Raw genomic sequence first — 13,925 nt, 5'->3', positions numbered from 1 at the left:
GCAGCCGTCAGGGTACTCGTGACATGAGCGTGCTCGACGGGGGAAAGTACCAGGAAAACCTACTTGGTCATCAAGATTGATGAAATGAGGAGCAGGATGGCATACAGTGTGTGCCAGGGACTTTCAACCTTACATCAAATTCTGCACAACATGGAACAAGCTAGGTAGCCATTTGATAACACTTCACAATAAAATGCAGCACACTTCTATTCTTGGAGAAAATGACTAATCAGTCATAACAAAGGGACAGGATACTTAACAGAATTCCTGGCATTTACGTTGTGCTCCAGTTATAAAAGACAAGCAAACCTAACACCAAGAGGATTGGCCCTTCTGTAAAATTTCCTGCCACACCATATGTTTGTAAGTCTCTATTGAGGAGAACTATAGACAGGTGGGAAAAGACTAGCAGTAGTTCAGTTTTTGCTACACTCCAGGTTAAACAATTGCTGGTCATCTACAATGGCCTCTCCAAGGAAATGATCCGCATGTAGCTGTGACCCATCTGAAGATCACGACAGTTTGAATACAATCGGTTTCACTGGCACCATTATTGAACTTCAAGGCGAGAGAAGATCACAGATGTTGTTCAATGAAACCCACACAACAGCACAGAAGGGTCGGATGCTGAAGCTTCACTGCAGTCATTCGCAGCACAAGCTATTTTAAGTGTTACGTACCCCCAACTCCACCCGCTAGGCACAGCCCTCACACCTTACACTCCTGAGCATCAACTTGCCCCTCTGTGGTAACGAACTTGTAAGGGCCATCATCCCAAAAACTCTGACCTAGTATGATCTAAACTCTCCAACAATCATATCCTTGTAACTGTATCTAAAAACACTATGAATACAGTTCAAGTTTATTATGATATGGAACTCCTGCAGAGGTCCACAAAATTACACACTACAAATAAAACAAGAAATGTTCTTTCTTTGTACGAGGCTGCCGTCTTAAAATCTATCATACACACTGTACAGAACGCGGGGGAGAATAAAACAGTCATGTAAAACAGCAAAGTACAACATACAAGGAGCAAAACAGAACAAAGCATTCCTAAAAGGCAAGAATAAAAATATTAGGACGCATATACAGCCGAATAGACAAATCTAAATATTACTATATAAGAAATTACGTTAAAATTATTTCCTAGTAAACAGCCAAGAAAGATTAAAATAAAAAAAATATATATTTTTTTAAAAAAACGCATTTGCAATGCAATAGGTCTCGCATTTGCGAGAGTTTAAGCTATTGGCATTGTAAATAACAATGCCTTTTATTTATGTTTTTAAAATCAAAACATAAAAGGCAATGTCATTTACAATGGCAATAGCTCAAACTCTCAAATGCGAGACCTATTGCATTGCAAGTAGTAAGGCTGGTGGTACCGCTGGCATGACTGAGCGGAGGGGCATACGCAGCTGCGCTACGCTTTCCAACGAGGCGGTCTCAGCCGGAACATTAACAAGTCGAGAATAAGCACCAATTACATTCCCAGAACGACGCATGCACATTTTTGTCTAGTCGTTTTCACAGTCCGTTATCATACACTATTTACCCTAACTCTCTATTAAGCCAGACCTAAAAAGCAGTTCTAGGGCAACACCAAATAGCTCTCTGAAAACATTTTAAATATGCATTCATAAAAGCTCCCTACGTTTCGTATGTATAAAGGTATGAAAGTGAGCGGTCGCACTCCTCAATATTAATTCCGTGTTCCGACGGTGGTCAAGTGTAAATATTTTCTGGGTGCTATTGAGTATCACCCCCTGATGAGAATGAGAAATGTTGGTCCTCACTGTCTGGAAGGACAAACTCATGCAAGCACTCCTTAGAGCGAAATCAAATCTCCTTCAATAATGGTCATACCATTCTCCTTGATTCACTTTGGTTTATTAGACTGCATATTCCATAAGTGAAGTTTTTTCTTTCTTTGGTGTGAAATTTTCTTTAAGTCTATGTAACAAAATCAAGATATTTGACAATCCATTAGCGTTTCATTCACACAGTTGAGATTAAGGTACCCCGATGCATTTCGGGTCCAGCCCTTCTTCAGGGGGTTCTCCCTGTAATAAATTGAAAAATACATGGTTTGATCCAAGACCTAGAGTGCGATTCTGTATTAAAAAAAACGCTGTGTGTATTCGCTTTCACGTGAAGTTAGCTGAAAACGTGAGCAGATTCAAATGAAAACTTTACGCGTGTGGTTCATGAACAAAACAAAAAGTAGAAATAATGAAAAACGTTAACGTGGTAGAAAAATGGATAAAACGATGTGGCTTGTTAAAAGACAAACGGTGTACATTATTTGCCCGGTAGAATTAAGCATAAAAGTTAATCTGATAATACAAATCGCCAATATTTCGCTATGGTTTTCTAGAAAAAACTAAATATAACTGTTCGAAGTACCTGTGCAGTCATTCATAAAATAATCATGAGTGATAACGTGCTTCGTGAAAGGAAAAGCTGCCTTTAAACATGCTTTTCAACGGTATTGCGATACAGTCGTGTGCGTAAAAAACGGTTGAAACTAAGGATAGAGAGACGTTCTAGTAACTAGAGAGGTATTTACCGTTAAGTACCGTGAGTTAGTGAAGAGAGTTATCTATTGTTAGTATTTTAACCTACCTGTGTGAGCGTTCAAAACGGGCTTATTCCGTGTGCGAAATCATTTGTCAATTGTGAGTACACCGATAGTGAAAATATATTAGCGTACAACCTGGAAATCGACGTGAACGCGGTAATTGTAGAAATAAAAATAAGACTTATCTGAAAGTAACTCAATAAACAAAGTTGCCATCTTCAATGTAAACATTGCATGTTTGCTAAATAATTACTGCTTAATGAAGCGTGTGTACGCATCAAAACATATCGATATATATTTGATGCGTACACACAAGCAAAAAAGAGGTACAAGAATAACGACTTGAGAAGGGAGAAGGCCCAAGGTCTTCAGAAGCGCTGCGGCCTCACTAAACCACCCAAGGCAGGTAAGTAAAGGACCCACGGGAGACGCGTGCAGTGTGTTAACACAGCCGCGGGTTCCCTATGGATTTCAATGGAGCAAGTCGCAGTTGGACTTTTAAAATTCTAGGGTACTTCGAGAGAGTCTGCAAGCAAGCCACTTGCAAGGTAAGTACTTCGAGGGCCAACACACAGGTGCACCAGAGTGCATGAGTTACCTCACCCAGGGAAGCCGGGTGCATAGGTGTCTTTTGGTGTCGGGTCGCGGCGTCGTTTTCAATGGAAGCCAAAGAAGTTTTGCTGCTTGTGAAGACTGGAGAAGTGTTCAGTGAAATCCAAGGCTGGATTCAGGATGCAGATGACCTGAAAGCAGAAGGGAGAGTGTTCACAGTCACTTGCCAGTGACCCAGGGCCAGGAAGATGGATGCCCACGGTAGTCGGGTGATTTCAGGTGATTCACGGGTGTCTTCACTCTTCAGCCACGAGGTCCAGGAGGCGTCGACGACAACCAGGAGCTGGATTCGGTGTGTCCCACGAAGTCTGGAGCTTACTGGGTTGCCGGCAACTGGATTGGAGCCAACAAGCCTTGGCAACAGCAAGTCTCGTGGAAAGTGAAGAAAGTCAGCGGTGCAGACCAGCAAGGTGTGGGGGACTCACCCAGCGAGGGTAAGTCAGGGCAGGCCTGGAGCAACCAGGGAAGCCCTTTGGCTCGATGAGAAAGTCTTCAGGGGACCGACAAGCCAGCCGGCAAGGGATCGTGAAGACGCCTCGTGAGGATTCGCTTCACAGGAGCCCACGGTCACTCGGGACGAGGTAGGCCTCTGATCTTCGGTAGAAATCCTGCTGGAGGCTTGGACCACACGAGGTCCAATGCACAAGTTGGTAGAACGTCGTGAAGGGATTGCACCCGAAAATAGTGCACGGTACCCGGGTATTTCTGTTCCTTGTCACTCGTGGGGTCCACTTGCCTCAGCTCTGCTGGGGACTCACGATGGCCATCGAGAAGTCAGGAAATCCACTTCCGGGGCTGCAAGGATTTCAGACTCCGCCGGGAGCGGGAAAGTTTGAGGCCATGGATTCAAAGTTTTGGTGCCTGCCAAGCAGGGGAGTCACTCCTCCACTCCAAGGGAGATTCTTCAGTCTTCCAAAGGTAGTGGAACGTCGAAGGTCCAGCATTCTTCTTCAGAGCGTCGTCCAGGGATATCCAACTTGCAATGGCAAGGGTTCCCCAACTTATACTAAAGGAAAGGGAAGACTAGCTCTATGACCACTCCTAGGGGAGGGTCAGGGGAGTGGGCGGTTACACCCACTTCCCTTTGTCCAGTTTCGTGCCAGAGCAGGGGCAGGTAGCCCCTGAACCGGTTTGAGCTGGCATATGCACAGAGTAGCCTACTGCTCCCCCGGTGCAGGACTTCAAAGCACTCTAGGAGTGCACCCACCCAGCCCCAATACACTAAAACTTGCCTGGAAGGTGGTGACACCTCCCTGTGACAGGATGCCTATTGTTGGGCCTCCTCCACTGCGAGTTTCAGTCAGCAGCAGGAGGAGGGCAGCCCAGTGTCTGTGCTGGTGGCATCCAGGGCTCTTTCAGAAATCTACCGTGTTTCCACAGTGGGTACATGTCTACCCCTCTAGAAGGGTGGGATCATACTCCCACGCCAGTTACTGGTGTGGGGGTATGATTCCAAAGCGTTTGACACCAAACACGACCTGTTTTGATGCAGTCATCCCAGAGTTAGCATTTACAGCGAGGTTATAATACACTTAAGAGTATATGGTTTAACAGCATCCACAAACAGCCACAGAGAATAGACTCTGCCAGCTGCAGAGGGGCCCTGCTCAGGCAGGGGCACCCCATCACATTGAAACCAAGCACCCTGCCCTCAGGATTGATAGGGCCTGCCTTAGGGGTGACTGATTTATACTGGTTTATATGTGTGTGTATGGTGAGGAATCCACTGGCAGATGTATCCATCAGAAACTACCTCACACAGGCTGCAGTAGCAGGCCTGTGGTGTCAGATTTAGTCTGCTTCCCAGGGGTGGCATAATACATGCTTCAGCCCCTGGTAGGCCTGTGAAGTACCTATGCCCTTGGTACCTAAGGTACCATATACTAGGAGTTCATAAGATACCACAGTATCCAATCACTAGTGCATCTAATATGCACTCCAAGTTGTTTAGAGAGAACAGAGGCTGGGTCCCTGATTAGCAGGGTCCAGCCAGACTATAGCCAGAAACCAGTGTTAACATCAGAAAAACAGTGGGGGCAACATAAGTGCAGATCCTACTCTCCTACACATGGTCTTTTGCTGGGATACGGTCAGCCATCCTGGAACTCTGGAGTCAAAGTTGAACAACATCCAATTCAAGATGGCAGCACGTGCAAACGCATACACGTGCAACCATCTTAGGTCAAAAATTCATAATAAAAAACATCTTACAATGTAAATGTGCATCTTAAAGAAGAAAAAACAAGCATTGGCATAGTTGCATAACTAAATACTTATAAGGTCCCAAAAGCGAGACCTATTGGCTATGCAAAGCGGCCGTGAAAGCGATCGCGATCAAACATCAAAGCGGCCGTGAAAGCGAAAGTAATCGCGGTAAAGCACAGCGCGCGCGCCCGCGTACTTGCACTGTAGCTCTATGCTGGCCTGGTAGCACTTTTTGGAGCCCTCTCAATAAGTCTCGCCAGACCAGCACATGCGCTGGGTCAAGCGAGACCTAAAAAAGAGATAAAACAAACTGGTCGTCCAGCCCTAGCACCGAAGGAGATGATGTTTTAGGGGCCTCTGCACATACAAAATGTTGCTTATAATAAAGACAGGCAATGGATGAAGCGGCTCATTCTGTACCACACGCATGATGGACGAATGCGAAATGTAAATGACAACAGAATATTGGATGAAGAGATTTAGCTGAAAGTTCTTCAATGTGCATCTACGTATATATGTATTAGTTGAGATCCAAACAAGCCGTGGCTAATGCCAGACCTAAAACCACAAGCTCACCTCCCACCCCCTCTCCTTTGTCTGGACTCACCGGTACAAGCAGGCCTTGCCACAGCAGCACATTGGTGTCATTGGCCTGCACAGACTGGAAGCAGCGAGACCCTGACTTCCTGATCTCGTCCAGCTCCTGTGGGAAGAGACAAGAGGGTAAGGTAAAGAGGCAGGCAAGGCATCACACTGATAGGACACAACCAGTACCTTTGGAACCTACTGCACCCCTGGCATCCGGATGACCCCCTTCTGACCTCACTGGGGGCGATGGAAGGTGTTCTACAGCTCCACTGACAACCCTATTACTGGCAGAGGGCCTGGAACCCAGGCAGAACCCTTATGACCCCCTTGGCGGCACGTCTGAGCTCCACTGACAACCAGACTGCTAGCAGGCTGGCAGAGCCAGAGGGCAGGGCAGCCCAGCGGGCCGAAAGGGCAGGGCAGCCCAGCGGGCCGAGAGGGCAGGGCAGCCCAGCGGGCCGAGAGGGCAGGGCAGCCCAGCGGGCCGAGAGGGCAGGGCAGCCCAGCGGGCCGAGAGGGCAGGGCAGCCCAGCGGGCCGAGAGGGCAGGGCAGCCCAGCGGAGCGGGCCGGGCAGCCCAGCCCAGCGGGCCGAGAGGGGAGGGGAGCGCAGCCCAGCGGGCCGAGAGGGGAGGGCAGCGCAGCCCAGCGGGCCGAGAGGGGAGGGCAGCGCAGCCCAGCGGGCCGAGAGGGGAGGGCAGCGCAGCCCAGCGGGCCGAGAGGGGAGGGCAGCGCAGCCCAGCGGGCCGAGAGGGGAGGGCAGCGCAGCCCAGCGGGCCGAGAGGGGAGGGCAGCGCAGCCCAGCGGGCCGAGAGGGGAGGGCAGCGCAGCCCAGCGGGCCGAGAGGGGAGGGCAGCGCAGCCCAGCGGGCCGAGAGGGGAGGGCAGCGCAGCCCAGCGGGCCGAGAGGGGAGGGCAGCGCAGCCCAGCGGGCCGAGAGGGGAGGGCAGCGCAGCCCAGCGGGCCGAGAGGGGAGGGCAGCGCAGCGCAGCGGGCCGGGAGGTGAGGGCGGCACAGCGCAGCGGGCCGGGAGGTGAGGGCGGCACAGCGCAGCGGGCCGGGAGGTGAGGGCGGCACAGCGCAGCGGGCCGGGAGGTGAGGGCGGCACAGCGCAGCGGGCCGGGAGGTGAGGGCGGCACAGCGCAGCGGGCCGGGAGGTGAGGGCGGCACAGCGCAGCGGGCCGGGAGGTGAGGGCAGCACAGCGCAGCGGGCCGGGAGGTGAGGGCAGCACAGCGCAGCGGGCCGGGAGGTGAGGGCAGCACAGCGCAGCGGGCCGGGAGGTGAGGGCAGCACAGCGCAGCGGGCCGGGAGGTGAGGGCAGCACAGCGCAGCGGGCCGGGAGGTGAGGGCAGCACAGCGCAGCGGGCCGGGAGGTGAGGGCAGCACAGCGCAGCGGGCCGGGAGGTGAGGGCAGCACAGCGCAGCGGGCCGGGAGGTGAGGGCAGCACAGCGCAGCGGGCCGGGAGGTGAGGGCAGCACAGCGCAGCGGGCCGGGAGGTGAGGGCAGCACAGCGCAGCGGGCCGGGAGGTGACAGAAAGGTGATGGATTCAACCCGGATCTGTGACTGGCAGTGAGTGCCTGAAAAGTTTCAGCGATAAGCACCATGTACAGCTTTCACGACACCCCTACAGAGAAACAAAATGTCCCTTATTTGAGGAGCAGACAAGTGGTCTCCGTTACAGACTATGGGAAATATCATGCCCAGGTCAGGGCCTGACCATACCAAACAGCATGGCACCTAGCAATACGTCTCCTTAAAGCAAACAATACTGCTCTCAGCAACAGAGAGCACAACACAGTCCACAACACACAGCAGAGGCCACAACACACACACCAGAGACCACAACACACACACCAGAGACCACAACACACACACCAGAGACCACAACACACACCAAAGCCAATAATCAGACAAGCACTGGCAAAGCAAATGATTCTCACCTATTGCCAGGGTGTTTTGAGTACCAGCAAAAACAGAAACCAATAGGTTCCGCATTTTGGACCGCATAACTGAAGCCATGCAGCACATTATCCTAGGTGTTGTGCAGCCAGGGAGCGAAGAGCTATACAATTACTACACCCCTGGACATGCAGTCTTATTCAGAAATACATGCTTGCCTTAGGAAACATTTTTGGACACAATGCAAGGTTTTTTAGTGCAAAGACAGAAAAACAAATGCCTCGCTGCAATTCATCAGCACTATAACATTCTGAGTGCGACTGCATCACTAGAGTATTGAACAGCCTTAAGATTCAGCGTCAGTGGCAAGTTATGCTTCACAAAATAAGATGGCAGATTTACCACACTTCCTGCTGTAAACTGTGCACTGAATTTACAAAAGACAAACTGTTTGAGCAGTGCATGGACTGTGCTATATGCGAGTTCAGGCAGTCCCCGAAGCACCAGACCAGCAGTGATCTGTTTATGGATAACTGTTCAGGAAGCAATTTAATGTTTCCAACTTTGCTTCACAGGCCCAAAGGCACCTGGAATTTGAATTATGCCAACAATCTTTAGCTCTGAACAGTGATATATTACATAACTGGCACGGGTACAGTAAAGTTAACCCTGGGGCAGGAATGGCAATGTATAGGTTCAAGTCATAATCTGTGGCACAGAGTCTGAATGCTGCTTTTGAGCTCAGAACAGCAGTGGGATGAACTGGTCTAAATTTACAGCATTAATTAAAACTTAACGAGAATAAACTCGCATAATGGGGATAGGAAACTTTGAACAACAAAGCACACTCATTTACTCCCTTAGGAGAGTCTTACTGGACATCTGAGGTTGCACATAAAACAAGCCCCAAGCTTTGAAGGACAACCTAATGCACACTGGGAATTGTAGTGAGTTTGCTTCCACTGAATCAATGAGCGAGCAGCAACAATCATGCTCTTGTTGATTTTGCACTGTAGAAGGTTTTTCTCAAGTAAACACTAGGGCTGGGTGGAATTTGCGTAATGCCACACTGCGGAATTTTGAAAGAAATTGTGGAAAACGAGCGCACAACCTGAGGGACCGTGTGCCCGGGACTGGGGTCCCTCGTGCTTGTGCAGGCTCAACGATCTCCCAGGCTTGGCTGCGTTGAGAAGCAGGGACCGGCCCCAGGCCTCCTGGGTTTCGGTCAGGGCTTGGGAGCCCACGTCCTGCGGCCTGCCAAGTGTCCATCTGCCCGGGACAAGAGTCCCTGGTGCAGAGCCCTGGAGCCCTGCAAGGGCAGGTGGGAGCCCTACCGCTATGGCTCGGTGTGGGCAGCTGGGAGTCCTTTCGGTCCCGGTCATCTGGTCGCACCTTTTCCTCGGCCATCTGGTCGCATGCAAGGCTTTCCAACGGGGCGACCAGATGGCCGGGCCGGCATGGAAGTCCCGATGAGGGCCCATTTGCCTCCCGGATCCCAGCCAGGGCTCCAGGAGGTCGGGCGTGTCCGCGCCTAGGGTCCCATTCGTCACTCGGAGCGCGCGGGTTACAAGAAAGGTGGGTAGCCTTCCTCCGGATTAGTAGGGGCAGGGTATGTCAGAACACCCCTCCGGGGCTGGTGGTTCTTTGCCGGGGACCAGATGAGCTATGCCCGGGCAACATCCTCCCAGGCGTCCGTGGCGCCCTCCTCCGGCCCTGGCCGTGGAAAAGTGCCCGGGACGGGCTCCACAGTGCCCCGGGCAGTCCTCCCCCAGGCACCCGGGCCCAAGAGCACCGGTGGTCCTCCCCGTGCCGGAGGCCCAGCCGGGGTCCCCGAGCCCCCGGGAAGCAGAGCCCTGCGTGGGTGGGCAGGCGGGAGCCCTACCGCTAGGCTCGGGGTGGGCAGACGGGAGTCCTTTCAGGTGCCAGCCATCTGGTCGCACCTTTCCCCTCGGCCATCTGTCGCACGCAATGCTTTCCAATGAGGTGACCAGATAGCCGGGTTGGCCTGGAAGTCCCGATGAGGGTCCATTTGCCTCCCGGATCCCAGCCAGGGGCTCCAGGAGGTCGGGCGCGTACGCGCCTGGGGCCCCTCCGTCACTCGGAGCGCGCGGGTTACAAGAAAGGTGGGTAGCCTTCCTCCGGATTAGTAGGGGCAGGGTATGCCAGAACACCCCTCCGGGGCTGGCGGTTCTTTCCCGGGGACCAGATGGGCTACGCCCGGGCAACATCCTCCCAGGCGTCCGGAGCTCCCTCCTCCACCCCGCGGAGTGGCAAAGTGCCCAGGGACGGGCTCCACGGGTCCCAGGCAGTCCTCCCCCGGGCACCCGAGCCAGAGAGCTCCGTCAGTCCTCCCCATACCCGAGGCACAGCCGGGGTCCCCGAGCCCCCCGGGAAGCAGAGCCCCCCCGAGTCCTACCGCTATGGCTCGGCTTGGGCGGGCAGACGGAAGTCCTTTCAGTTGCCAGCCATCTGGTCGCTCCTTTCCCCTCGGCCATCTGGTCGCGCGCAATGCTTTCCAATGGGGCGACCAGATGGCCGGGCCAGCCTGGAAGTCCCGATGAGGGCTCATTCGCCTCCACGATCCCAGCCAGGGCTCCAGGAGGTCGGGTGCGTCCGGCCCTAGGGTCCCCTCTGTCACTCGGTGCGCACTGTTTACCAGAAAGGGGGGTAGCCTTCCTTTGGATTACTAGGGGCAGGGTATGCCGGGACGCCCCTCCTGGGTATGGCGGTTCTCAGGCGAGGACCAGATGGGCTAAGCCCGGACGACACTTCCCCAGGGCGTCTGGTGCTCCCTCCTCCAGCCAATGGCGGGGCAAAGTGCCCGGAACGGGATCCATGGGTCCCCTGGGCATCCGGGCCCCAGGAGCTCCTGCGGGCCTCCCATGCCTGAGGCCCAGCATGGGGTCTACGAGCCCCCCGGAGTCCCCCCGAGCCCTGCAGCCCCCCCCGAGCCCTGCGTGGGCAGGCGGGAACCCTAGCGCGAAGGCTCAGGGTTGGACAGATGGGAGTCCTTTCAGTCCCGGCCATCTGGTTGCACCTCTCCCCACGGCCATCTGGTCGCGCGCAATGCTTTCCAATGGGGCGACCAGATGGCCAGGCCAACCTGGAAGTCCCGATGAGGGCTCATTTGACTCCAGGATCCCAGTCAGGGCTCCAGGAGGTCGGGTGCATCCGCGCCTAGGGTCCCCTCCGTCACTGAGCGCACGGGTTACAAGAAAGGTGGGTAGCCTTCCTCCGGATTAGTAGGGGCAGGGTATGCCAGAACACCCCTCCGGGGCTGGCGGTTCCTCGCCGGGGACCAGATGGGCTACACCCGGGCAACACCTCCCAGGCATCCGAGGCTCCCTCCTCCGGCCCGCGGCATGAAAAATGTGCCCGGGACGGGTGCCACGGGTCCCAGGCAGTACTCCCCCGGACGCCCGAGAGCTGCGGTGGTCCTCCCCGTGCCCGAGGCCCAGCCGGGGTCCCCGAGCCCCCTGGGAAGCAGAGCAAGGATCTACCGCTATGGCTCAGTTCGGGGCAGGCATACGGAGTCCTTTCAGGTGCCGGCCATCTGGTCGCACCTTTCCCTTCGGCCATCTGGTCACGCGCAGTGCTTTCCAATGGAGCGACCAGATGGCCGGGCCGGCCTGGAAGTCCCGATTAAGCCATTTGCCTCCCGGATCCCAGCCAGGGCTCCAGGAGGCCGGGCGCGTTCGCCTCTAGGGTCCCCTCCGTCACTCGGAGCGCGCGGGTTACCAGAAAGGGGGAAAGCCTTCCTCTGGTTACTAGGGACAGGGTACTCTGGGACCCCTCTCGGCCTAGCGGTTCTCAGCTAGCAGCTAGAAGGGCCCGGATGCCGCCCCGGGGCCTGCCGCATGGCAGGCTGCCCCGGATGAGATCCGGCAGGCCTCCCCCTGCTGGGCTGGGTCCAGGGGCCCCTGGGAGGGTGGCCTCCCCACCCCAGGCTCCGTCCTGGGTCCTGACGCGTGGCAGGTGTGCCCGAACGAGTTCCCGCAGGCTCCGTCCTGGGTCCTACCGCGTGGCAGGGTGCCCTGGAAGAGATCCGACGGGCCTGGGGAGGCTTCCCCTGTGCCTCCGGCCGGGGTTCCCCAAGGGCCCCGGGGAGGGCGGCCTTCGCACCCCGGGCTCCGTCCTGGGTCCTGCCGCATGGCAGGGTGCCCGGGATGGGGTCCGGCGGGCCCAGGGAGGCTGGCTTCCCCTGCGCCTCTGGACCTGGGAGCCCCGGCTGGGTCCAGGGGCCCAGGCGGGCCCTGGGTCAGGGGGGCTCCGGCCCCGGTCTCCTGGCCTGCGGCACTCCCAAAGGCCCAGGACGGGGTTCCATCGTGCCCGGGGAGCCTCCCCTCGCTCGGCTGGGTTCTGGAGCTCCGGCCGGGCCCCTGAGGGCCCCAGGGAGGGCGGCCTCCCCACCCCGGGCTCCGTTCTGGGTCCTGCCGCGTGGCAGGGTGCCCGGGACGGGGTCCGAAGGGCCCGGGGAGGCTCCGCCTGCTGCTCCGGGCCTGGGAGCCCCGGCTGGGTCCATGGGCCTGGCCGGGCCCCGCATTGGGGGCTCCGGCCCCGGGCTCCATCCCCCGGCCTGCGGCATTCCCAAAGGCCCGGGACGGGGTTCTGTTGTGCCCGGGGAGCCTCCCCTTGCTCGGCTGGGTTCTGGAGCTCCGGCCAGGACCCTGAGGGCCCCGGGTAGGGCGGCCTCCCCACCCCGGGCTCCGTACTGGGTCCTGCCGCATGGCAGGGTGCCCGGGCCCGGGGAGGATCCCCCTGCGGCTCCGGGCCTGGGAGCCCCAGCTGGGTCCAGGGTCCCAACCGGGTCCGAGGCTCTGGGCTCCGTCTCCCGGCACTGCCAAGGGCCCGGGACGGGGTTCCGTTGTGCTCAGGGAGCCTCCCCTTGCTCGGCTGGGTTTAGGAGCCCTGGTCGGGCCCCCGAGAGGGCTGCCTGCCCACCCCAGGCTCCGTCCTGGGTCTTGCCGCGTGGCAGGGTGCCCAGGACGGGTCTGGCGGGCCCAGGGAGTCTCCCCCCTGCACCTTCAGGCCTTGGAGCCCCGGCTGGGTCCAGGGGCCCAGCCGGGCCCCGGGTCGGGTGCTCCGGCCCTGGGCCCAGTCCTCTGGCCTGCCGCTCCGCCAAGGGCCCGGGACTGGGGGTCTGTCGGCAGGCCTCAACTGCTTGCCAAGGTGTCTGCGGGCCCCGGGTCGGAGGGCCCGTTGGGTCCCCGACGCAGCCTCCATGGCTGGGGCCCTGGGCCTCCAGTCCCTCATGCCCTGGCGCCCGCTCACTCTTTCGTTGGGGCACAGAGCGACCAGATGGCTTCCCTTTCGAGCCCGGCCATCTGGTCGCGCCTTTCCCTTCGGCCATCTGGTCGCGCCTGTCCCATCGACCATCTGGTCGCGCCTGTCCCATCGGCCATCTGGTCGCGCCTGTCCCATCGGCCATCTGGTCGCGCCTGTCCCATCGGCCATCTGGTCGCGCGCAATGCTTTCCAATGGGGTGACCAGATGGCCGGCCTTGCCTCCCAGCAAGGGCTCCAGGAGGTCGGGTACATTTGCGCCTTGGGTCCCCTCTGTCACCTCGTGTGCACGGATTACAAGAAAGGGGGGTAATTTTCCTCCGGATTACTAGGGTCAGTCAGACCTCCGTGATGTCCGGCGTTTCTGAAACAGGGGAAGGAAGAACCCTCCCGATGGTCCTTTCTCTCCGAGTTTGCTGAGTCCGTGGATCCAGAGACAGGAGAAGGCAGCACCCGGGCCCGCCCGAAGCGGGGCCCGGGTACGCACACCTGCCTCTCAGCCCCCTTCCCGATGGTTCTTTTTCCTCACAGTTTGCTGGGTCAGACCTCCGTGAGGTCCGGCGATCTCAAGACGGGAGAAGGCAGCGCCCGGGCCTGGGTGTGTGTCTGCCTCTCGGCCCCTCCCCGATAGGCCTTTCCTTCGAGCCCGCTCGCCCCGGGAGCAGGCAGGGATGCAAAGCCACCAACCCCCCGCGCAGGGCGGCCTGCCAGGGGATGCCCCGGTCGTACTCTGATCGATTGGGGGCACTGTCCGT

At 56.9% G+C, this 13,925-nt stretch overlaps 1 protein-coding gene across 2 annotated transcripts in view; it reads right to left on the bottom strand.

Moving 5' to 3' along the window:
• UBE2L6 (ubiquitin conjugating enzyme E2 L6) overlaps window positions 1-13,925 on the bottom strand; it is a 110,389-nt gene that overhangs the window by 57,305 nt on the left and 39,159 nt on the right. For both annotated transcript variants that reach the window (XM_085651413.1, XM_085651412.1), the window contains exon 2: window positions 6,009-6,104. In XM_085651413.1, coding sequence (XP_085507539.1) covers window positions 6,009-6,104 — 96 coding nt within the window. The remainder of the gene's footprint in view (window positions 1-6,008; window positions 6,105-13,925) is intronic.

Source organism: Triturus cristatus, chromosome 4_1, assembly GCF_964204655.1.
Source record: "Triturus cristatus chromosome 4_1, aTriCri1.1, whole genome shotgun sequence".
Taxonomy (NCBI): domain Eukaryota; kingdom Metazoa; phylum Chordata; class Amphibia; order Caudata; family Salamandridae; genus Triturus; species Triturus cristatus.
The sequence above is the reverse complement of the archived record's forward strand: the minus strand, read 5'-3'. Positions and strand labels throughout refer to the sequence as shown.